The 23,136-nt window shown below is 41.9% G+C and overlaps 1 protein-coding gene and 1 non-coding gene across 3 annotated transcripts; one reads left to right on the top strand and one right to left on the bottom strand.

The window, feature by feature from the left end:
* The first annotated feature begins 626 nt into the window (after positions 1 to 626).
* On the top strand, positions 627 to 21,566 carry LOC100025225 (zinc finger protein 569-like). Of its 2 annotated transcripts, XM_007486151.2 has the most exons (6): positions 627 to 1,173; positions 6,024 to 6,260; positions 6,664 to 6,755; positions 13,867 to 13,993; positions 16,708 to 16,797; positions 17,543 to 21,566. In XM_007486151.2, the coding sequence occupies exons 3-6, from the start codon at positions 6,705 to 6,707 to the stop codon at positions 20,467 to 20,469; spliced, it is 3,195 nt and encodes a 1,064-aa protein (XP_007486213.2). In that variant the 5' UTR covers positions 627 to 1,173; positions 6,024 to 6,260; positions 6,664 to 6,704; the 3' UTR covers positions 20,470 to 21,566. The 2 variants fall into 2 exon arrangements, with proteins under 2 accessions (XP_007486213.2, XP_007486212.2); XM_007486150.2 differs by lacking the exon at positions 6,024 to 6,260.
* On the bottom strand, positions 9,231 to 9,337 carry LOC130457649 (U6 spliceosomal RNA). Its single transcript, XR_008916941.1, has one exon. It is a non-coding gene; the product is annotated as a U6 spliceosomal RNA (small nuclear RNA).
* Positions 21,567 to 23,136: the final 1,570 nt, after the last annotated feature.

Raw genomic sequence — 23,136 nt, 5'->3', positions numbered from 1 at the left:
GGATGATAATCACAAGGAAAATAACAAAAAATGGTGGACGGACGGGTCACATACCCACCATACCGATGTAAACTAACTGGGACCATCATGGGCGATCAATCCAAAGACCGTAACTATGTTAAGGCTTCACTCTAACGAAATTGCTGAGAAAACCAGTCAGTAACCTGGCAGGCATGGGTCTTAGGCCAGCTCCTGGCACCATCTACCAAGCTAATTTTCCAGCTGCAGACAGATTGATTTGTTTGGGACTGAATTCCTTCTGAATCTAAGGGAGATTTGGTTCTTTATTGCCTGCCTGCCTTGGAACAAATCCCCGACACAGACCCTTTGAGCACATTTCCTCACGGGGACCCTCTCCTGTCTTGCTCTGGAAGCCTATGAATGGGCTGTGCCCAAGCTGGTGCTCGGGATCAGCATCAAGTTAAGTGACAAAAGTCCCAAGTAACCACCAGGGAGCGAAGCGTGGCTCTAGCAAGCTCCTATGAAAATGGTGGGCTTCATGGGGCCAAGAGGCCTCATTTCCCTAAAAAGGGTGGGGGGGGACTAATCCTGCTCTTCTCCATCCCCAGAATTGGACAAGGAGTGACAAGCTCACTAGGCTGGAGCTGCTGCAAGAGGCCTTGGGGGGTCACTGAGTCCAACCCGTCCATTGGATGGACGAGTAAACGAGACCCAGCGAGAAGTGGGGTACTCAACCGTTCAATAGGGGCTCGGCAGAGCGGTCACTATTAACAACATTTCGAAGGAATATGGGAACCCGGAAGGAGCACGAAGAAACGAAAGTCAAAGCTAGCAAAGGAAGAGCCCCAAGCCTCTATCCAGTGCGCAGACTCAGCACCTAGGGAGGGAAGTCCACGGTGCCTTGTGGGAGATGGAGTTCCGATCGGAGGCTCTAAAGCGGGCGCAGGCGAGGCCTTCAGTAGTAGCACTTAATTTCCCAGACTGCTTTGCGGAAGGCTCCACGACGCCTCGGCCAGCCATACAGTTTTCTAGCCCGGCCATATAGCCGCAGAGTGAAGTGCATTATGGGAGCAGCCCTTCTTCCTCTCTGATTAGAGCTCTGGGTCGCTGAGCCAGAGGATAAGGGAGCGAGTGCGCATGCGCCTCGCTGGTTCTCCGCTGTCCCTTCCCTACTATAAGCTCCTTTGCAGCCACAAAAGCGAGGAAGGAAAGGTAGGATTGAGCTCCCCTCCCCCTCCCTAGGGGTGGGTGCTGCACCGGCTCAGGGAGCGAGGGCAGGACTCGCGAGAGCTGTCCCTACCGTAAGGTCAGTGCGAGTGCACACGCGCAATCCGACAGCTTCCTGAGCCACTGGCGGAATGAGAGCGCAACGGCGATAATCGTGCCATTGCGCACGCGCTGCTTCGAAACCCCATTTACACCCTACCCGGGCCCCCCACCTCCTGTTCTGGGAGTTTGCCGGTGACTCTGGGATCCTGTTCTCGCGTGTCAAAGGATGTGTGTGCACGCGATCGGTGTGTGTATGCTAGATGCGTGTCAGCGCAAGTGGGCGTGCAAGCATCTGTTGGGTGCATGCGGCTGCGTGGGGGCGAATGTGTCTGGCTTCCTTTTCTCCCATCTTCCATGGGAGCCCTCTCTTCTGGCAGACGCACGCAACCTCGCTCCCCATCAGCTGCATAGATCAGTAGTGGGATTAGGCGTGTGAGTGGCCACGGCATTTCCATCTGGGCAAGTGGCACCGTTTAGATACTGTATTTCCCCAAATGCCAAGAAGCCACACATAAAATGTTTTGAACAATGCTTTCAAGAAGATCAGTTTTTTTTAAGGGGGAAATACTTAAAAAGTTAAATTTTAAAGAAATGTATATAGAAAGTCCAAGATCCTAAACTTGTCTTTCCTTTGGTAGCAAATGTATATTCCTATTTATGTACATATTGTGTCTTCCCCAACATATCCCAGACGAATTTCCTTGATGGCAGTACATCCTAGGTGTACCATCCTCAAAAAACTCACTTTTCCCATCTAGCTTTTATTAGCTGTCCTTTCATATTTCTCCTCCCTTTTGTGACTACATTCAAAATTACAATAGGTGTGTATACTTCCTTTCCTCTTGCTTTCATTTTAGCCCTCTAGAGTTTGGCTACTGATGTCATCGTTCCACTGAAACTATTCTCTCCAGTTATCAGTGATCTAATTGCCAAATCCAGTTGCCTTTTTTTTTAGCTCTCATTATTGACTTGTCAGCAGCCTTGGACACTGTCACTCTCTTCCTTTATACGCTCTTTTCTCTAGTTTTTTGGGGCACCTCTCTTTCTCTCCTGATTTTCCTCCAGCTTATCTGACTGATTCATGTCTGTCAGCTTTGCTGGATCTTCAAGCCATGCCTGCTAACCTTGAATGTTCCACAGGTTCTGTCCTGGGCTTTCTTCTCTATTCCCTCTGTCCCGTTTCATTTGGTAATCTCATAAACTCCCATAAGTTCAATTATTTCCATGCTAATGATTCTCAAATGTAATTATCATGACTAAACCTCTCTGCCCCCTCACATTTCCAACTCCTTATATGTCTAAACTGACTTATTCTTTCAACCTCAGACTCTCTTCTTCTAACATTCCGTATTACTGTCAAGGATACCACCTTACTACCATCTTCTCAGGCATCCAGGCTTATGACATAAATGTCACCCTCAGTTCCACTCACTCACCCACATATGTCCTTGCTTTTGCCAGGCCTTCCATTTCACCTCTGCAGCATGTCTTATTGATGTTACCTCTGCAGCATCTCTTGTGCATGTCATTTGTGCAGCATCTCTTGTCAGTGTCACCTCTGAAGCATCTCTTGTCCAATACACACTTGGACAGCATCCCTTGTCAATTTCATCTCTGGAACATCTCTTGTCCATTGCAGCATCTTTCCTATGTACTCTCTTCTTTTCTCTGATATTTCTACTGCCCTGGGGCAGATCCTCATCACTTCATGCCTGGACTATTACAGTAGCTTTTTTTTTTTAATTTCATACATTGTTCCTTGGTTACAAAAATCATTTTATTTCCCTCCCTCTCCTCTCCCTCCCCTCCTATAGCCGATGCTCAGTTTGACTGGGTATCGCCTGTGTTCTTGATCAGAACCTCTTTCCATGTTGTTGGTATTTGCAGTAGGGTGTTCATTTGGAGTCTATTTCCCCATTCATATCTCCTTCGACCCATGTCATTAAGCTGTAGTTTTTCTTTAGTGTTTTTACTCCCACAGTTTTTACTCTGGATGTGGATAGTGTTTTTTCTCCTGTACCGCTCTAGGTTGTTCAGGGTCATTGCATTACCACCAGTGGAGGAGTCTCATTACAGTAGCTTTTGGGGGGAAAGGTGCACCTGCCTCTGGTCTCTCACCATTTCATTCCATCCTCCACTCAGCCACTAAAGTGATTTCCTTAAGCTCAGATCTGTTCATATCACCCCGTACTTAATAACCTGCCCTTTTTAGTCTTCTCACATTCTGCACTCTAATGATAAAGACTGTCCTCCATGCCTGGGATCCTCTTCCTACCTCTTAGTGTCCCTGACTTCCTTCAAGTCTTAGCTTTCTACAGGAAGCATTTCCCAGTCTCTATTTCCAGTTTCTTCTGAGTTTGTACATATTTATTTGCATATTTTCTCCCCAATTAGCGAATGAGCTTCTTGAAGGCAAGAACTGTCTTTTGCCTTGGTATCTGCAGTATCTAACACATAGTGGGTCCTGAACAAATGTTTATTGTCTGACTAAGAAATGCTTATTAATTACTTGGTTGATTTGAGTAGGTGTGTGGCACGTAAGGTAATACAAGTGAGTATTAGTGTTTTGATATGTGTGTAAATCTTTGTATGTGTGACATTTCAAGTGGATAAATGTGTGTGTCCATGTACATTGTGTTCAGGCATACTCTTATGTGCTGGGATCTTGAGCTTGCCTCAGGCTAGTGCACCTTCCATTCTCTGGAGTCCTGTGAATCTTAAAAACTACTCATACTGTACTTTAGAAGATTTGATTTAGCTATTTTCTTATTGTAACAATGGAGATACTTGGTCTAACAAGAATCAGGAATGTCTTGGGAACTTTACCTTACTCCACCCATACTTAGACATACTTTAGGGGAAGATAAAGTTGTAAACTCTTGATTGAACAATGAAGGTACTTAACTCATACCTTATAGTGAAGCTAGAACCTTAAGCTAAGTCTATTTTTAGATCTAATACAAAAAGATGTTAGGTACCTGTAAAGGTTAAATTAATCACAAAAAGGTCAAGTAACTCACAAAAGGCAAGCTTAACAAAGAAGTGTGAAGTACTCAGAAGATATATTCTAACCAGAGAAGGTGAGAACTAAAGAGTGGTGAGAACTAAGAATGGGCAGTCCTGGAAAAAAGCATCTACTGTGATTGGTAGGCGTGAAAATTTAGGGGAGGTGACATAAGAGAAAATTTCTTTAAAAGGAGGGGTAAAAAGTCAGTTCAGGGAATTTAGTTTGGAGTGTTCAGGGAGTCTGAACTCAGTTCAGGAGATTGAGTTCAGTGGAGGACTGGAACCCAGCTTGGAGATGGTCTCGTGGTGAGTGATAAGACTGACTCCCTTTCCTTTAGACTCACGAAGGCCACTTTGTCCAAGGCCTTTAATTACTGCCTGGCTCAGCCTGAGCCAGAGCAGTCTAAATTAATTCTCTCTCTCTCTCTCTCTCTCTCTCTCTCTCTCTCTCTCTCTCTCTCTCTCTCTCTCTCTCTCTCTCTCTCTCTTTCTCTTTCTCTCTCGCTCTCTCTTGCTCTTCCTTAATTCCTTCTCTCTATATTAATTAAAATCTCCATAATTTCCAGCTGACTTGGGAATTTTATTATTTGGGAATCATCCCTGGCAACCAATTATTTAGATTTAAGTCAAAACACTAAAATTATCCTTACAGTCTTTCAGTTACAATCTCTGTGATCAATTCCTGCTTCTTTTTCCCCACTTCTTACTCATTTCCCCTCTCCTACTTCTGTGAGTCTAGTGCCAGACTAATCTGTAGTGATTTGGTGACCATTCAGTCCACAACTGTCTTCTCTGCTCTCTTGCTTTCCCTTCTCTGGGGATGTTTCTGCTTGGTGAGCCCAGTCCTGTTGAGTCCGGTAGATTCTGCCTTTCTCCTTTGTCCCTAAGAAGGCCTCTACCTCTTCTGTTAGTAGACTCCAGCCTGCTTAGGGGAAATTCAGTCAGACATTTTTGTTCCCCTTTCACTCCTCTGTTCACTTCGTTTTTCAGGGTCTCCATTGGTATGGGCAGGAAAGGCAAAAAATATATAATTTAAAGGGATGTGGCTCTGGTCACTAGTCCCTCCTCCATTAGCCTTGATGGTGAAGTGTAGGACAGGAGAGGAGGGTCCTATTGGAAAAGATGGGTTTTTTAGACAAAAAAGTGAGACCTACAGGTTATTCTGAATGTATAATAAAGGAAGGATTTGAGTAAAAGTTTGTATTTTAAAGTAAAGCTTACTTGTTAATTTAAAAAGAAACTAAAGTTAGTTAAGCTTTACTTTCTTTAGTTTGATAAATAAAATAATATCTTTTATGATTAAATGTTTTATTAAATGATCATCTTGGAAAATTCCCTGGAGTATGCAACCTGAACAAAATGTGTGCATGCGTGCATGTGTGTGGGCACACAAATGTGATGATATTTTGCTTTGGCCAAAACATTCCTCACCAAATTCCCATAGCCTCTTAGGAATTGCTGACCATTTTATTAGACTATGGTATCTTGGTTCTCCTTCTGTGGGTACAAAGCATAGAGTTTTTTCCCTTAAATGTTTCTTTAAAAACTGAAATTTGTCATCAGTTTTTTTTGCATGTGTAAGGCTTTGGATTTCTCCTAAGTGCCCGAGTTACTTGTGTGATTGTGATTTGAGACCTTTTTTGCTGCCTCCATCATCTCTGGTACATGTAGCCCTGGGTAGTATCCTCATAGTTTCAGCTGGTAGTACCAGGATCTCAGCTGCGAGTGGGAATCTGAGCCCCAGAGTGAAGTCCTCAGAAAAAGTGATTTTGCTTTTGAGTCCCCAGGTCCCAGCTTTACTGGAAGGGGAAGGTGGTGAAGGATGTTCCGAGGAAAAGACATTTGCCCTGACTCCTTTCCCTGGAGTTCCCAGGCAGTGACTGATGTGAAGGAAGAGGTCCTGAAAGGTCCTGCAATTCCTGGTCATCCTGGCTGGACCAAGAGTACTTGAGTGAAGTCATGTTGGAAAAATAGTATGGAGGTCATAACTGTGGAGGATTTGGCCTGAGTACTTGGGGACAGAGGTGAGGATTTCCAAAGGGTTGTCAGAGAGAAGGGAATCTTCCCCCTGTGGGACACAGGAAAACAACTTCTTCAGGAAAGTTTTTGTGAAGACAGATCATCAGGCTAGAGATGGATAATTATAGCAGCTGACTGTATCTTCTGTCCTTTGTCCTCTTCCTTGCTACTCCTCTAGAATTCCCTGGTAGATTTCTTCCAAAGTATTGAAAGCGTATGTGAAGGGGAAAGGAATAGGTAGTCCACTTAGATAAAAGAGAACTTCTGGACATTTTTTAGCAGTAATTGAGTTGTGCAAGTGGATGGAGGGGTGATCTTAATGCAGAAGGGCTAGGGGGGTTGTGAGGGCTTGTCTAAGGGACACAGGCAGAGCTGGTTGCCTTCCTTCATGATTTATTTTTCCTCCAGCTCAGCCTTCTCAAGACTTTGTCCTTTCCCAAGACAGCAGGATGGAGGATAAGGAGGGAAGGACTTCTGCATTCCTCATTACCACATTTCAGGTGAGTTCAAGTTCTTCCCCAAACCCCTTCCCTCTTCTCTTCCTAATCCTTTCTTTCTTATCTTTTCCCCTCTCTCTCCTTCATTTCAACATGTATTATTAGGTGCTTCCTGTGTGCCAGGCATGGGGGACACAAAGGTAAGAGTGAAGCCACCTCTTCCCACAAAGGTCATCCTTTCTTTTAGTGAGTACACACATATATACAGATAAGAAACAATCGAAAGCTCTAAGAAAAAGACAGTGGCAGGAGGAGACAGAAAGAAAAAATAGGAGAGGCTGGGAGGAAGAGACAGAAGCTGCCCTCCTTGGCTTGGGTGCCTCACATGACTTCACAGTTCAGAGGATTGTATTTCCTCTGCAGCCCCACTTTTTTTTTTTAAACATTATTTTATTTGGTCATTTCCAAACATTATTCATTGGAAACAAAGATCATTTTCTTTTCTTCCCTCCCCACCCCTTCCACTACATCTCCCATAGCCGTCGCGCGATTCCACTGGGTGTCACATGTGTTCTTGATTCGAACCCATTTCTGTGTTGTTGGTATTTGCATTAGAATGTTCATTTAGAGTCTCTCCTCAGTCATATCCCCATCCACCCCTGTAGTCAAGCAATTGCTTTTCATCAGTGTTTTTACTCCCACAGTTTGTTCTCTGCTTCTGGATAGTGTTTTTTAGATCCCTGCAGATTGTTCAGGGACACTGCATTGACACTAATGGAGAAGTCCATTACCTTTGATTGTGCCACAGTGTATTAGTCTCTGTGTACAATGTTCTCCTGGCTTTGCTCCTCTCACTCTGCATTCATTCCAGGAGGTCGTTCCAGTTCACATGGAATCCCTCCAGTTCATTCCTTACAGCACAATAGTATTCCATCACCAACATATACCACAATGTGTTCAGCCATTCCCCAATTGAAGGGCATCCCCTCCTTTTCCAATTTTTGGCCACCACAGAGAGCGCAGCTATGAATATTCTTGTACAAGTCTTTTTCCTTATTATCTCTTTGGGGTACAAACTCAGCAGTGCTATGGCTGGATCAAAGGGCAGACAGTCTTTTATCACCCTTTGGGCATAGTTCCAAATTGCCCTCCAGAATGGTTGGATCAATTCACAACCCCACCAGCAGTGGATTAGTGTCTCTACTTTGCCACTTCCCCTCCAGCATTCATTACTTTCCTTTGCTATCATGTTAGCCAATCTGCTAGGTGTGAGATGATACCTCAGAGTTGTTTTGATTTGCATCTCTCTGATTATAAGAGATTTAGAACACTTTTTCATGTGCTTATTAATAGTTTTGATTTCTTTGGCTCAGAAGTGCCTGTTCATGTCCCTTGCCCATTTATCAATTGGAGAATGGCTAGGTTTTTTTGTACAATTGATGTAGCTCTTTGTAAATTTGAGTAATTAAACCTTTGTCAGAGGTTTTTATGAAGATTGTTTCCCAATTTGTTGCTTTCCTTCTGATTTTGGTTACATTGGTTTTGTTTGTACAAAAACATTTTAATTTGATGTAGTCAAAATTATTTATTTTACATTTTGTGACTCTTTCTAAGTCGTGCTTGGTTTTAAAATCTTTCCCCTCCCAAAGGTCTGACATGTATACTATTCTGTGTTCACCTAATTTACTTATAGTTTCCTTCTTTATGTTAAGTCATTCACCCATTCTGAATTTATCTTGGTGTAGGGTGTGAGGTGTTGATCCAAACCTAATTTCTCCCATACTGTCTTCCAATTTTCCCAGCAGTTTTTATCAAATAGTGGATTTTAGTCCCAAAAGCTGGGGTCTTTGGATTTGTCATAAACTGTCTTGCTGAGATCATTGATGCCAAGTCTATTCCACTGATCCTCCTTTCTGTCTCTTAGCCAGTACCAAATTGTTTTGATAACCACTGCTTTATAGTATAGTTTGAGATCTGGGACTGCAAGTCCTCCTTCCTTTGCATTTTTTTTCATGATTTCCCTGGATATCCTTGATCTTTTGTTTTTCCAAATAAACTTAGTTATGGTTTTTTCTAATTCAGTAAAGAAGTTTTTTGGTAGTTCAATGGGTATGGCACTAAATAAGTAAATTAATTTGGGTAGGATTGTAGTTTTTATTATGTTAGCTCATCCCACCCATGAGCAATCAATGTTTTTCCAATTGTTTAGATCTGGTTTTAACTATGTGGAAAGTGTTTTGTAGTTGTATTCATATAGTTCCTGTGTTTGTCTCGGCAGATAGATTCCCAAGTATTTTATATTGTCTAGGGTGATTTTAAATGGAATTTCTCTAATTCTTGCTGCTGAAATGGGTTGGAGATATATAGAAATGCTGATGACTTATGCGGGTTTATTTTGTTGATTCTCTAGGATTCCTTAAGTAAACCATCATATCATCTGCAAAGAGTGATAACTTGGTCTCCTCATTGCCAATTTTAATACCTTCAATTTCTTTTTCTTCCCTGATTGCTACTGCTAGTGTTTCTAGTACAATGTTTAAAAATATGGAATGCTTCACGAATTTGCGTGTCATCCTTGTGCAGGAGCCATGCTAATCTTCTCTGTATTGTTCCAATTTTAGTATATGTGCTGCCAAAGAGAGCACTACAGCCCCACTTTTTAAGAAGGCCAGTTGACAAGCAGAAGAATGTCCAAAAGAGGCTGTTAGGATGGAGAAGGGGCTTGAGTTCTTGTCAAAGGAGAATCCATTATTCAATCAATTTAGGATAATTGGGTTAAAGACGATTTATTTAAGGGGAACACAAGAATTTGGTGAATATATTTATTGGACATTCATGAGGAAGAGACAATAGATTGGTTCTGCTTGGCTTCAATGGACACAACTAAGAGTGTTGAGTGGACATTGGAAGGGGTTGCTATGTAGTTATGTGAAGACAGGACAGGCTTCCTGAAAGTGATAGCTGTTAGAAAGTAGAATGGATGCCTCAGCAGATGATGAGTTCTTCCTTATGGAGGACTTCCACTTGTGTTTGAGCAATTACTCAGGGATGCAGTGTCATGAGCCCTGTGTCTGAATTGGACCACATACCTCTTGGGTCCCTTCCAGCTTGGCTCTCTAATTGCTCATAGGTTCATGTCCTAACATAAAAATAAATATTAGAGGGAAAAACAGGTTTATAGACAACTCATCCTGAGACCTAATTAACTCAGGTCTTCCTTCCTGTCAGTCTATGGATGAAACAAGAATGAGGATAAATAGTGACATGGTAAGCCTTTGTCTGGAGATCTGTGACAATCTCTTTTTTGCCCTGAGTGACATTAAAGACATATTTACATACCTCATAAAGAAAGATAAAAGACCCTAAAAAAACACACACACACATCAGGAAGGCACTGATGAGTCCAGGTATAGATTGGTAGGGGAAGATGTCTTTTAAAAAAAAAAGATAAAAGAGCAGATTTGTACCCCGTGGGAAGCTTGAACTTTCACTATGGAGAGGGGGAAAGAGAAGAGAACCCCCTTCCACAAAGCGGGGTACAGGGGAGATAGCAGATGTAATGGGTTGGCTCAGAGAGAGGAGAGGGGCTTTGAAGATTTTCCCCCTTCTGCCTTCCCTCCTTAGCTAAACCTGTTCTCCCCAATTTGCTCTTGTCCCTCTTGTCCCCCCTCCACTACTCTACTGAAAGGTCTCCCTTTGATCTATCTGTTCACTCACACTCAGCTTGGGGAACAGATAACTTTTTATGTCAACTCAGTCAGGTAATACAAAAGGAATAACAGGCAGGGAAGAATGGGAAAAGGAAAGTGGGGGAAAAGGGATCCCTGTCTCTATCTAAACCCTTTTCCCTCCCTCCTCGAGTTTGGGAAAAACTCAGGCCTTGGAAGCCTGAGCCCCCATGAGAAAGTCATGTTGACTCACCCCTGTGCAACAGGAGCTGAGGTAAAGTCTGCTCATTCTCTTCAGAAAGTTCCTTCAATTGGGAAGTGTTGGGAGGAAAGATTTCCAGTCACCAGCAGGAAAAATGGGTAACCTTCAGGAGAAAGTCTTTTTCCCACCTTCTCTCTTTGACATCTCAAGACCGAGAGCCTCACTGCTCTCTCCCCCAGAGACTACTCCTCCTGGATTTTTACTCCTGGGGCCCCTCCCCTGGTGAGGTGATCAATTTCATATACTCTTCAGTCTGGCACTTTTTCTTTAGTGCCAGCCTCTGTCACAAAGGGGAAGAGGATTGTTGGAAACTGCCCAGTTACAGCACTGAAAAATTGATTTCCAAATTCCATTCAAGAGCACTTTCTAGCTACTTAGAAAAGTTGATTGGGGGGGGGGGTAGAGGGGGCAGCTGGGTGACTCAGTGGATTGAGAGCCAGGCCTAGAGATAGGAGGTCCTGGGTTCAAATCTGGACTCAGACACTTCCTAGCTGGGTGACCCTGGGCAAGTCACTTGACCCCCATTGCCTAGCCCTGACCACTCTTCTGCCTTGGAACCAATACACAGTATTGACTCCTAGATGGAAGGAAAGGATTTTTAAAAAAAAAAAGATGATGGAATGTTATTACTTCTAAAAAAAGTTCCATCAAAAAGTTTAATTATTATTTTCTGAGTTTACTTTCTTATCTCTATAAAATCTTCATTAGAAAAAACCCTTAGATATAATGGGGATATCCTTGATGAAAGCAGGAAGAAGGAGCCAGCAGTATTTTTCAGATGATTTTCTACTAGGTACTACCACTCCACAGAAATCAGAAATTTAAATGAAAGGAGCAACTAACATCAGGACCCACTAGTTTAATCCACTGACTATAAAAAGTATTTGATTCCCTGAACAAAATCCAATATTCAGAGGTCTATAATAGTGCATGTTCAAAATCACCAAGAAGCAAAGAAGGTGATGCCCCAAGAGAAGGCCAAATACCATTAGTGTTTAGAAATGTTACAGAGAACTCTAAGCTTGTTCTAGCCTTTGTAGGGATATTGCCTCCTGAATGCGTTGATCCTAATGGAGAGGGATTTCTGTAAAGTGTCTAAAGAGAAATTACTATTTGGACTGTTATTGCCAATCTTAGTGTTGCATATCTAATTGTCAAATGGAGGCTGATTCTCTTGTGTTGTTTGGGACTTTAGGAGTAAAGGGCATGCATGTAGAGTCATATGGAAAAATGCTGGAAATCATTCTTGACTAGAGAAATGCTAATTAAAACAACTATGAGGTATCATCTCACACCTATTAGATTAACAGAAAAGGAAATGGTAAATGTTGGAAGGGATGCGGGAAAATTGAGACACTAATACACTGTTGGTGGTGTTGAGATCTGATCCAACCCTTCTAGAGGGCAAATAGGAGCAATACTCAAAGGTTTCTAAAACTCAGTATCATTACTAGGTCTTTTTCCCAAAGAGATCCTCCAAACAGGGAAAAGGACCTGTTTGTACAAAAATATTTCTAGAGGCTCTTTTTCGGGTAGTAAAGAATTGGAAATCAAAGGATTGCCCATCAGTTGGGGGAATAACTAAGCAAGTTGTATATGATTGTGATAGAATAATATTGTGCTATAAGAAATGACAAGTAGGATGATTTCAGAAAAATCTGGAAAGACATGAACTGATGTGAAATGAGGTGAGTAGAACTGAAGAATGTTGTACACAGTGGCAGCAATTTTTTTTTTACTAACAGCTACTAATTACCTAGTTATTATTAGTAATGCAATAATAATCCCAGACAGTCTCAGAGACTCACATGAACAATGCCACCTGCCTCCTGAGAAAGAACTAACAAAGTCTGAAACTTATTATATTTCACTTTTGGCTTCTTCCCCCCCCCCTTTTTTTTTTGGTTTGAGAGCTCTTCCACAAAATGTTGTGGAAGTGACTAATGACCAAAATGACTAATATGGAAAAATATTACATGATTGCATGTAAGCATATAAAATCTATATCGGATCTATTACTGTCTGAGGGAGGGGGAAAGGATGGGTGGTAGTGATGGAGATGGTGGGAAGGGGGAAAAAATGTGGAACTCAAAACTTGAGTAAAAATGAATGTTTTATTTTTTATTTTCCCATTTGAATTAGTTTATTTAGTCAACTTAGAACATTATTCCTTGGTTACAAGAATCACATTATTTCCCTCCCTCCCCTCCACCCACTCTTCCAGCAACCAAACTGCAATTTCATTGGGTATTACTTGTGTCCTTGATCAGAACCCATTTCGTTGTTGTTGATGTTTGCATTAGGATGTTCATTTAGAGTCTACATCCCCAGCCATATCCCTTCGATCCATGTATTCAAGCAGTTGTTTTTCTTCAAAATGAATGTTTTTTAAAAAATAAAGAGCATGGTTTTCTGGGGTTTTCCTTTTGGAAAGGCTTCATTAGGGATAAAACTTATGGTTGGACTGAATTTATGTTTTTTAGTTGGTCGCCAGGGATTTAAATTCTAAATCCCAATGAAAATACTCAAGTCAGAATGGAATTTTATGGTGATTTATTTACAATAGAAAGAAGAAATTAAGAATGAGAGAGAGGAAAAAAGGAAGGATAGCTGCCCTGCCCTGGTCTGAACCAGGCAGGAGTTCAGAGGCCGCAGTCAAGGGGTCTCTCCAGAGGCTAGTGACTCCAGAAAGCCAAGGAAAAGGGAATCCCAAGTGATGGCCTTTCCAGAGGCTGTTGCCTCCAGAAAAGGCAAGGAAAGGGAAGTAAGCCTTGCACTCATCACACGATCATCTAAGGGAAGCAGTCTGAGGTCTCAAGCTTGAGCTCCTCCACAGTCAAGTTCCATCACCCAACCCTCTCACAGGAAGTTACGCAAAATATAAAGGCAGTTCTTTGTCACTTCCTGTGTCGCACATGTACCAATGGTGGCTTAAACTTGGCTTTTGGACAGCCCAGGGGGTCAGTCAGTTATTTCTGATTTCTCACTTGCTAGCACATGTGGGTCATAGACCTTCCTCCCCCACACTTAATCCTTAAGTGGGGGTGTATACATTCCTGGTTGCTAGAATTCTAAAGACTAAGCAGGCTGGAGTAAATCTAAAATTCACAGCTTGTCAGTGTGAACATGGGTAATCAAATCCATCTGTGTTCAAACTGGGTCTAGTACCAAGTGACCCCAGGTGGAAAAGCAGTGAACATTTGGAGAAGTGATCCTTGGCTAAGCAGGGATGTGTTTGATTCAGGAATCGGTGACATTCAGGGACGTGGCTGTGGATTTCACCCAGGAGGAGTGGAGACGTCTGGAGCCTGCCCAGAGAGCCCTGTACAGAGATGTGATGTTGGAGAACTATGAGAACCTGGTCTCTGTGGGTAAGTACAGCTCTTTCCGTGAGAAACACAGAACTGAGTTTTGGCTTATGGGGCAGGAATACTCAAGACTGCCTCTCACTGTAGAAGAATCCCAGATCCTTCATGGCCAATAAACAGAGTACCTCTGGAATGTACTCTACATTTAATTCTCTATTTATCATTCAAAGCCCTTAATGGTATTGGCTCCTGCCTGCCTTTCCAGGCTTCTCACACCTCATTTCAATTTGCATCCTGCAGGATCCAGGGGAATGGCCAGCTCACAGCATGGTCTACTTCCTACTTCCATGATTACTTAAGTAATCCCTCCAAGAGGACTTTATTGGTCCCCACAGCCAATTGTGCCCCCTCCCTCAAATGACCTCACGTTTCTTTTCTGTACATCTTGTTTTTACTTTATGTGTTTGAGTTGGTCCTTGAGTTGAATGCGGTTTTGTGTGGGCATTGATTATTGCAGCTCTGTCTTCAAGTGCCCAGTGTCTTGTATAGTACTTGCCCCATGGTAGGTGCATAATGAATGGTGAAGATACATAGAAGGGACTTCCTGTCGTAGCATAGTTGATCAAATGAAGTAATTTTCCTTCAGAGCCTAATTTAGAGCTTGACCCATACTCAAACAGATCTGTGATGTGACATTCCCCACCTGTGCTGCAGACTGAAATCTCTTTGTGCCGTCACCGTCCTTCAGGGCTCTTTCTGGCGTTCTCTCCAGAGTTTTCACTGGGTCCGTCCCACGTGCTGGGCCTTCTTTTTCTCATGACACATATTGTGGGATTACCAGAGGAGCTCTTAGGCAGTCCACCTGTCATGCTTCACCTTCACCTTCACCGCCAGCTCATCTTCTCTTCCTAACATCCATTGCCCCAGTGATGTCTTTTCTTCCTGTTCTTTAGAGTTCCCCGTTGCTTATCTATTATGTAGCCTGTTCATTAGTCAGTGAATATGTCTGAAGCCCCACTATGTATCAGCACCATTCCGCTAAGAATTGGACATACAAAGAGAGGCAAAAGCAATCCCTGCTCTCAGGAAGATCAGTCAAATAGGAGAGACAACCCACAGATCACTTTGAACAGACAAGATAAGGGCAGAATAAATAGGAGATGAACTGCAGAGGAAAAGTCTTAGAAATAAGGGAGGTTGGGATTGGCTTTCAGTGGACGTTGGGGCTTTAGTGGTGACCTGAAGGAAGCTAGACAGGTGAGGAAAGGAAGGCGTCCAGGTGTGGGGACTGCCACTGAAAATGCCATCTCTAATCAGGAGATGGAGGGTCTTCAAGGAACCACAAGGAAAGCAATGTCAGACCTGTCCACCATGACCTTGTTCTTATTTTTTGTCCTCTGTGTGATATTCATTTTTAATTCTTGGAAACCTCTTTTGTCCTAAGCTGTTCTCCCATAATGAAGTCGTAGGAGAATGTTGTTGTCTAAGGAATGCCAGGGGAAGCTTGGGGTCCTTGAAAGAGGTGGGCAGTTTCCTAAAGGCAGTTCAGCCTACCCACTTTACATATCTGCCTTCCAGTGGTGTTTACCTCTGGGATTGAGGAGACCCACTAGAGAGTCCAGATTGAAATGATAATCTCTAGGGATGGAGAGATCCTTGGGGAGGCTCCTCTTTGGCAATAGCATTTTCTTGATCATATCAAATCAGGCTTTTGAGCTTTCTGAGAGGGACTTGGAAGGATTTGGAAGAGAATTTGGCTTTATCGTCCAAGTAGAAAAAGGACATCTGTTGCCCAGATTGCAAGATACCTTTGGATGTGTATTAGAGGGTTGGTTGGGGTATAATGGAGAAAGAGTAGATGATCCGAGAAAGTAGAAGGAGGGTGAGATGGATTCAGTCTTCTTCAAATATGTCTCTCTACTAACCCTGCCTTTACTCTCCTCTAATAACTGATTAATGGGTGAACCTTTTTCCTTGGGGAAAGAGAAAAGTCTACTCTCTCCTGCTTCAATATTATAAGGAAGTAAATTTAAGATAACTGACACTTTATTCTAACAAATGGTGGTTAGGAGTAAGATAAACAAGATGTCTGCAGGTTGGAGTTTATAGGAAAGAAGGTAAGGAAAGTCCCTATCTGTCTAAAAATATCTTTCTCCCTCCCCCCAAAGTTGAGAGACCCAGTCTTGTCAGCCTGGTCTCTAAGAGGCTCAGGGTTTGGTGTCCCCCAGTCTTAGCACAGCAAAGCCAATGTCCAGATTCAGGGTATCACAGGAGCTGTGTGAGATCTTCTGATATACTGTTCTTCTTCTCAGGTTTTTCCATGACTCTCGGTGTCTTGGGGGTGGTGGTTTGGGGATTAGGATCAATGAGGGATTTTGTATGGCTCAGGAGAGAAATCTCTGATCAGCCTGCCACCCTTGGCTTCCTCAGGCAAGAGAGAGATTAACTGTCTCCCCCTGGAATCTCCTCTTCCCTCAAGATTCCAAACCTCCCTCACCATCCCCCATTGTGGATGCAAACCTCGACATGCCCTCCAGGCTCTATCCCTCCAAGTCTCTGGATCATTCCTCTCTCACAGATGGCAGCCTGTAGAGCTGGTCACCCAGAAGGCATATCTGGGACAGGCAGTGTAGGTAGGCAGAAGATCTGATCTAGAAGACAAAACAAAGTATTTCAGTCCACCCTTTGGCCACCCTGATACCCTTGCTTGGCCTTGAGGAGAATAAATACTCATTGCTTTCCATCTCCCTCACTCTCATTTCTGTCCCAATGTTCAGGGATTCCTGTTTCCAGACTGGATGTGACCTCCCTGTTGGAGAGACAAGAAGCAGTCTGGAAGGATGGAGGTCTCGGAGACTCTTGTCTAGGTGAGTGATGATGGGGGTCATTGATTACTTGTGTTTTGTATCACTGTATCGCGTGTGCCATTCATAGTGCTCCCATTGGAGGACAGCTTGCCTGTTTCTCCACAACTTACCAGCATTACGTTTTGTAAGTCTTTTTAGTTTAAGGGACTCAATATTGGGTCTCAGACATATTTTCATTTGCTTTTTTACAAATTTGGAGACTTAAAAGGTTTTTCCTCGGTGCCTTTTCCTAATTCATACTCCTTTTAAAAAATTCTTGCTATCTTTTTTATTTTTATTGATACCTTTTGCTCTTATGTCACCTTTTAAAAAAATTTATATTTAAATTTTTATTTTTTGTCAAGAAACACAAGTAACATATTCAGGTGCCATTAGGAACAGAAAAAGAAGGGTAGTCTAACAAATTCAATTCAATCCTTGGCCATGTGTGAAATGAAATTTTTAAATAAATTAATTTTAAAAATTAACCTATCATTTGAGTCTGAGTGTATAGTCCCCTTGTCTTTACAGATAAATAGGGGATGTACATTTTCTCATCTCATTCCTAAAGAACTAAGTGCTCTATTGCTGTCTTTTTTTTCTGTGTTTTACTCTAGTTATAACAAACAGCCCTTGTACTTTCTGGTTATAACGGAACAATGTTTTCCTAATTGGAAAAAATAGAAACTAGAACTTGCTTTAAAGAAGGCACCTTGCCCTCAGTTCAGGAATCAGTGGCTAGTGATTTATTTTTTATTTTTTTCAGATTCCCTTAGTAACAAGATCAAATTGAAAACAAGGAACTCAAATCTGACAAAGAGCATTTGCATAGATGCATCATCCAAGAAAAATCTGCTAAAGGGCAAAGCCTGGCATTGCAAGATGGATGAAACTGGGGAATATGAAGTCAATTTAGAAAAACTGAAGTGCAATCCAGAGAGACAGTCCAGAAAAATAATAGTCATTCCCAGAGCAACTTTTAATAAAGGAAGTAAACTTCACAGTAATACATTTGGGAGAAGATTTAACTTTGGTTCAGTCTTTGTTACACTTTGGAGAGGAACAATGGGGAAAAGTCTTCATAAATATAAGACACTTGCAAAGGGTATCAAGGATTTTCCTGCCCTAATTACTTGTAATACATTCGCATTAGGAAAGAATTTTTCTAAGTATACCAAATGCAAGAAGCCCTTCAGGTACCACTCAGACCTAATTAAATATCGTAGAACATATGCTGGAGAGAAGCGACATGGACATTGTAAATGTGGCAAAACCTTTGACCGAAGGTCATATTTTATTGGCCATCAGAATAGAGATAAGCATGAGTATAAGCAATATGGGAAACTCTTCAGTTATATAGAAAGCCTGATTAAACACAAAAGAACTAATATTAGAGAGAAATCTTATGAGTGTAATGAATTTGGAAAAACCTTCGATGAGAAGGGACTTATTTCTCATCAGGGAATTCATATTAGAGGGAAACCCTTTGAATGTAACATATGTGATAAAGCTTTCAGAGAGCATGGGCACCTTAATAGACATCAGAGGATTCATGCTGGAGAGAAACACTTTGAATGTAATGAGTGTGGAAAAACTTTCAGCGAGAATAGATACTTTATTGGCCATAAGAGAATCCATACTAGAGAGAAATCATTTGAATGTAATGACTGTGGGAAAGCTTTCAGTATTAAGCAACACCTTTATAGACATCAAAGGGTTCACACTGGAGAGAAACCTTTTGAATGTAATGAATGTGGGAAAAGTTTCAATAGGAGGGAAAGCCTTATTAATCATCAGAAAACTCATACTAAAGAGAATCTCTTCGCATGTAATGAGTGTGGGAAAACCTTCAGTGACAGTCAAATACTCAAAAATCATCAAGACATTCATACTGGAGAGAAACCCTTTGAATGTAATAAATGTGGGAAAACCTTCAATGAAAGGGGACGCCTTAATAGACACCAGAGAATTCACACCGGAGAGAAACCCTTTGAATGTAATGAATGTGGGAAAGCCTTCAGTGAGAGTGGACACTTTATTATCCATCAGAGAATTCATACTGGAGAGAAACCATTTGAATGTAATGAATGTGGGAAAACCTTCAGTGAGAGGGGAAGCCTTAATAGACATCAGAGAATTCATACTGGAGAGAAACCTTTTGAATGTAATGAATGTGGAAAAGGATTCAACCGGAGGGAAAACCTTATTAGTCATCAAAGAACTCATTCCAGAGAGAAACCTTTTGCTTGTAATGAATGTGGGAAAACCTTCAGCCAGAGGGGGAACCTAACTACCCATCAGAGAACTCATACTGGAGAGAAACCCTTTGCATGTAATAAATGTGGGCAAGCCTGTAGTCAGAGGGCAAGTCTCATTTATCATCATAGGAGTCATACTGGAGAAAAGCCCTTTGACTGTAATGAATGTGGAAAGGCCTTCAGTGAGAGAGGAAACTTCATTGCACATCAGAGAATTCATACTGGCGAGAAACCCTTTGAATGTAATGAATGTGGGAAAGACTTTAGCAGGAGGGAAAATCTCATTAGTCATCAGAGAACTCATACTGGAGAGAAACCTTTTGAATGTAATGAATGTGGGAAAGCTTTTAGACAAAAGGGAAGCCTTATTACCCATCAGAGGATTCATACTGGAGAGAAGCCCTTTAAATGTAGTGAATGTGGGAAAGCTTTTAGTGTGAGGGGAAACCTTATTGCACATCAGAGAACTCATACTGGAGAAAAACCCTTTACATGTAATGAATGTGGAAAAGCCTTCAGTGGGCGGGGATACTTTATTACCCATCAGAGAACTCATACTGGAGAGAAACCCTTTCCATGTAATGAATGTGGAAAAGCTTTCAGTGAGAGGGGAAGCCTCACTAGACATCAAAGAATTCATACAGGAGAGAAAACTTTTACATGTAGTGAGTGTGGGAAAGCCTTTAACCAAAGGGCTAGCCTTATTACCCATCATAGAACTCATACTGGAGAGAAGCCTTTTTCATGTAATGATTGTGGGAAAGCCTTCAGGCGAAGAAGAAACCTTATTACACATCAGAGAAGTCATACTGGAGATAAACCCTTTGTTTGTAGTGAATGTGGGAAAGCCTTCAGTGAGAGGGGACACCTTATTACCCATCAGAGAACTCATACTGGAGAGAAACCTTTTGAATGTAATGATTGTGGGAAAGCTTTCAGTGAAAAGGGAAGCCTTAATAGACATCATAGAACTCATACTGGAGAGAAACCATTTGCATGTAAAGAATGTGGGAAAGCCTTCAGTGGGAGAGCAAACCTTATTAGACATGAGAGAACTCACACTGGAGAAAAGCCCTTCACATGTGATTGTGGAAAGGCGTTCAGTGGGAGGGCAAATCTTGTTAGACATCAGAGAAGTCATACTGGAGAAAGACCCTTTGCATGTAATGAATGTGGGATAGCCTTCAGCAGGAAGGCAAACCTTATGTCTCATCAGAGAATTCACACTGTTGAACAACCTTTGGAACGTAAAGAACAAGGGAAAGCTTTCATTAATAGAGAAGTAATCAAAAATTGCCAGAGAATTAAAGCTAATCAGAAACCCTTTGAATGTAATGAATGTCGGAAAGCCTTCAGAGAGAGGAAGCATCTTATTATCCATCAAAGAATTCATAGTGGAGTGAAGCATTTTGATTATAATAAATACAAAGAATAGCTTTTAGTGGTTCAGCATCAGCAGGAGATCTCCAGTGAAGTGTTGCAGGAGTCTGTTCATGACTCAGTGCCACAATATTTATGTCCATGACTGGGAGAAAGGCTTAGATAGTCTATTTATCATACTTCCAGGTGATATAAAGTGGAGATGGAGAGCAAACACCAGAACAATATTGAAAGGCTGGAATATTAGGATAAATCTAATAAAGTAAAATTCAGTCAGGATAAATGTAAAAGTCTTATGCTAGAGTGCAAAATTCAGATTCACAAATACAAGATGGAGAGGCATGGTTAGATAGGAATTCTAAGATATATCTTGGAGTTTGGTGACCTACAAGCTCAACATGAGGCAACAGTGTGATGTGGAGGACAAAAAAACCTTAATGCCATCATAGGCTACATTAAGTGAAACATAGGTTTTCGGAATTGGGGAGCTAATAGTATTATTCTACTCTGCCTTCATCTGACCTGAGTTGAGTGGCAGGTCAAAAGGTTGAAATTGATAGGGTGGAGAATATTTAGAGAAGGGCAGCTAGGATGATGAAAGACCTTAAGTCCATGTTGTAAGCAATGGGCTTACAGGAAGTGAACATGGTTACCTGGGAAGGAAAAAATGGGAACATGACTCTTTTCGTATTTGAAAAACTGTCATGTAAAAAAGAATTTGCACTTATTCAAGGAGTTTTGTTAAGGGAGGTGAAGGGTTCCTTTTCCTTGAATGTCTTCAGACAAAAGTGAGGTGACCATTTTTTGCATGTTTTCCTACAATATGATTTCTTTTTGGATTTGGGTTAGACTGGGTGACCAATGAATTCACCCAAATTGAATTGTGTGAAAGTAGATGCCCATCGATTAGGGTATGAATGAGCTTACTAGTCCATTAATATGATGGAATAATTCTTCACTGTAAGAAAGGATGAACATGAAGAACTCAAAGAAATATGGAAAGAATTATATTAATTGATTCAGAACAAAGTTAAGGGCCAACTGAAGAATTAAAAGAAATATGGAAAGAATTCTATAAACTGATTTAGAGCAAAGTAAGCAGGACCAATAATGTGTACAACATTGTAAATAAAAAAGACAGAAACAACCAAAGCTGAATCCTGTTTTAGTTTTAATGACTCAGTTTGATCTAAGAGATATGTACTCCTTCATTTTCAGAAGTGGAGGGAGGGACCAACAATGTGTAACATTGCATATACTTTTGATATATAGGTTAATTATATGGAACTGATTTTTCTCCTTTAATCTTTTGTTGAAAGCTGTGGCTTTCTGTGGGTAGAGGTTAGTGATATATCTGAGGATGATTATGATGTAAAAACAAAATAAATTGATATATCAAATTTTCTTTAAAAATGGGTTCAACAAACAGGTACTTCTAGGCCAGTGATGGTGAGCCAATGACACTTGTTTTTGTGCCAAAAAAGGCATGCAGAGCTGTCTCTAGACATGGCTGCAGTCACCAGTTTGTTACTAGAAAGTCAGATGGCCTGGGATGGAGCTGTACCCTCCCTCCATGTGCCCAAGGACATTTATCACCTGCTCCTCTGTCCAGGAGCCCAATGGGAACTCTTCCTTCCTCCCCTGTCTAGAGTAAGGGGTTGTGTTGGGGCAAAAGAGGTCACATGCTGTGTGAGGGAACTGTGCAGACAATAGTAGCCTATTGAGTCTGTAGCAAAGGTGATCCCCATGGTGGGTTGGAGAGGAGCTAGATTTGAGGGGAGCATAGCTCATAGCTGGGCATATAGCTGGAAAGGAGCTGAGCTCTGGGGCCACTCTCCTCCCCCTTTCCACATGCACCTCTCATTACCTACCCCTCAGTCCAGCAGTCCATCCCAACCCTGTCTGGGATAAGTGGGGGGCCAGGCTTGGCATTCTCGGGGGTAGGGTGGGGGTGGAGCTCAACACTGTCTCTAATGCCATCACTGTTCTAGGCTATGGGTTTTGTAAACCTCAAAATTTCTTAGACTTATAAATGTTGGAAATTTCACCATTGGGAAATTTCATACTTGAAAAATTTCCTATTGATAGTGGGTCTTGACTATTGGAATGTGAACCCCATTGGCATGGGAGGTTCCTTCTCCTCCCTTCTTAAGATTACTTTAGGACAGAAACCTTTTGCTGAACAATGGAAAGGACTTTGACCTATGCTTAAGCATAGAACAGGAATTTCTTTGAGTGATGATTGATTTTAGAATTGATACAATGGAGATACTTGGAATCAATCTCCACCCTATTCAGTCCTAACAGGATTGAGTAAGGGCTGCAGCATAGATCAAAATTTAATTATTCCAATCTCTACCCTACTCAGGTTAACAGGATTTAGAAAGGGCTGTAGCAAAGGATCAAAGATTTAATTATTTGAAATATGACCTTCAACAGACATGTGCAAAGCCAGAGACCTCTGGGCGGTCCTGGGTTAAGCTAGAGCCTCCATTGGCACAGGGAAATTGATGGACAGGTGATTGGTAGATGTGAGGACTGAGGGGAGGGAACTTGGATGGTTTCCTTAAGGATAGGGGGGTCTGGAGACTCGGGGGTGGTTGAGGAGTTTGTCGGAGTGGCTGCGGTGTGCTCTGAGAAGCTTGCGCTGAAGGAAGCTGAAGGTGGGAGCCCCAGAGACTGTTTCTCCATTTTTGGTCACGTGAGTAATAGGGACTGATCT

Source organism: Monodelphis domestica, chromosome 2, assembly GCF_027887165.1.
Source record: "Monodelphis domestica isolate mMonDom1 chromosome 2, mMonDom1.pri, whole genome shotgun sequence".
NCBI lineage: Eukaryota > Metazoa > Chordata > Mammalia > Didelphimorphia > Didelphidae > Monodelphis > Monodelphis domestica.
Note: the sequence above shows the minus strand (reverse complement) of the source record. Positions and strands in the feature narration are given on the sequence as shown.

What these genes read in the sequence shown, in the direction of transcription:
- LOC100025225 (XM_007486150.2), top strand. Translation starts at nt 6,705, where the DNA reads ATGGAGGATAAGGAGGGAAGGACTTCTGCATTCCTCATTACCACATTT. An exon ending in TCCTCATTACCACATTTCAG is followed by an intron (nt 6,756 to 13,866) that starts GTGAGTTCAAGT and finishes TGTTTGATTCAG; the next exon opens with GAATCGGTGACATTCAGGGA. An exon ending in TGAGAACCTGGTCTCTGTGG is followed by an intron (nt 13,994 to 16,707) that starts GTAAGTACAGCT and finishes CCCAATGTTCAG; the next exon opens with GGATTCCTGTTTCCAGACTG.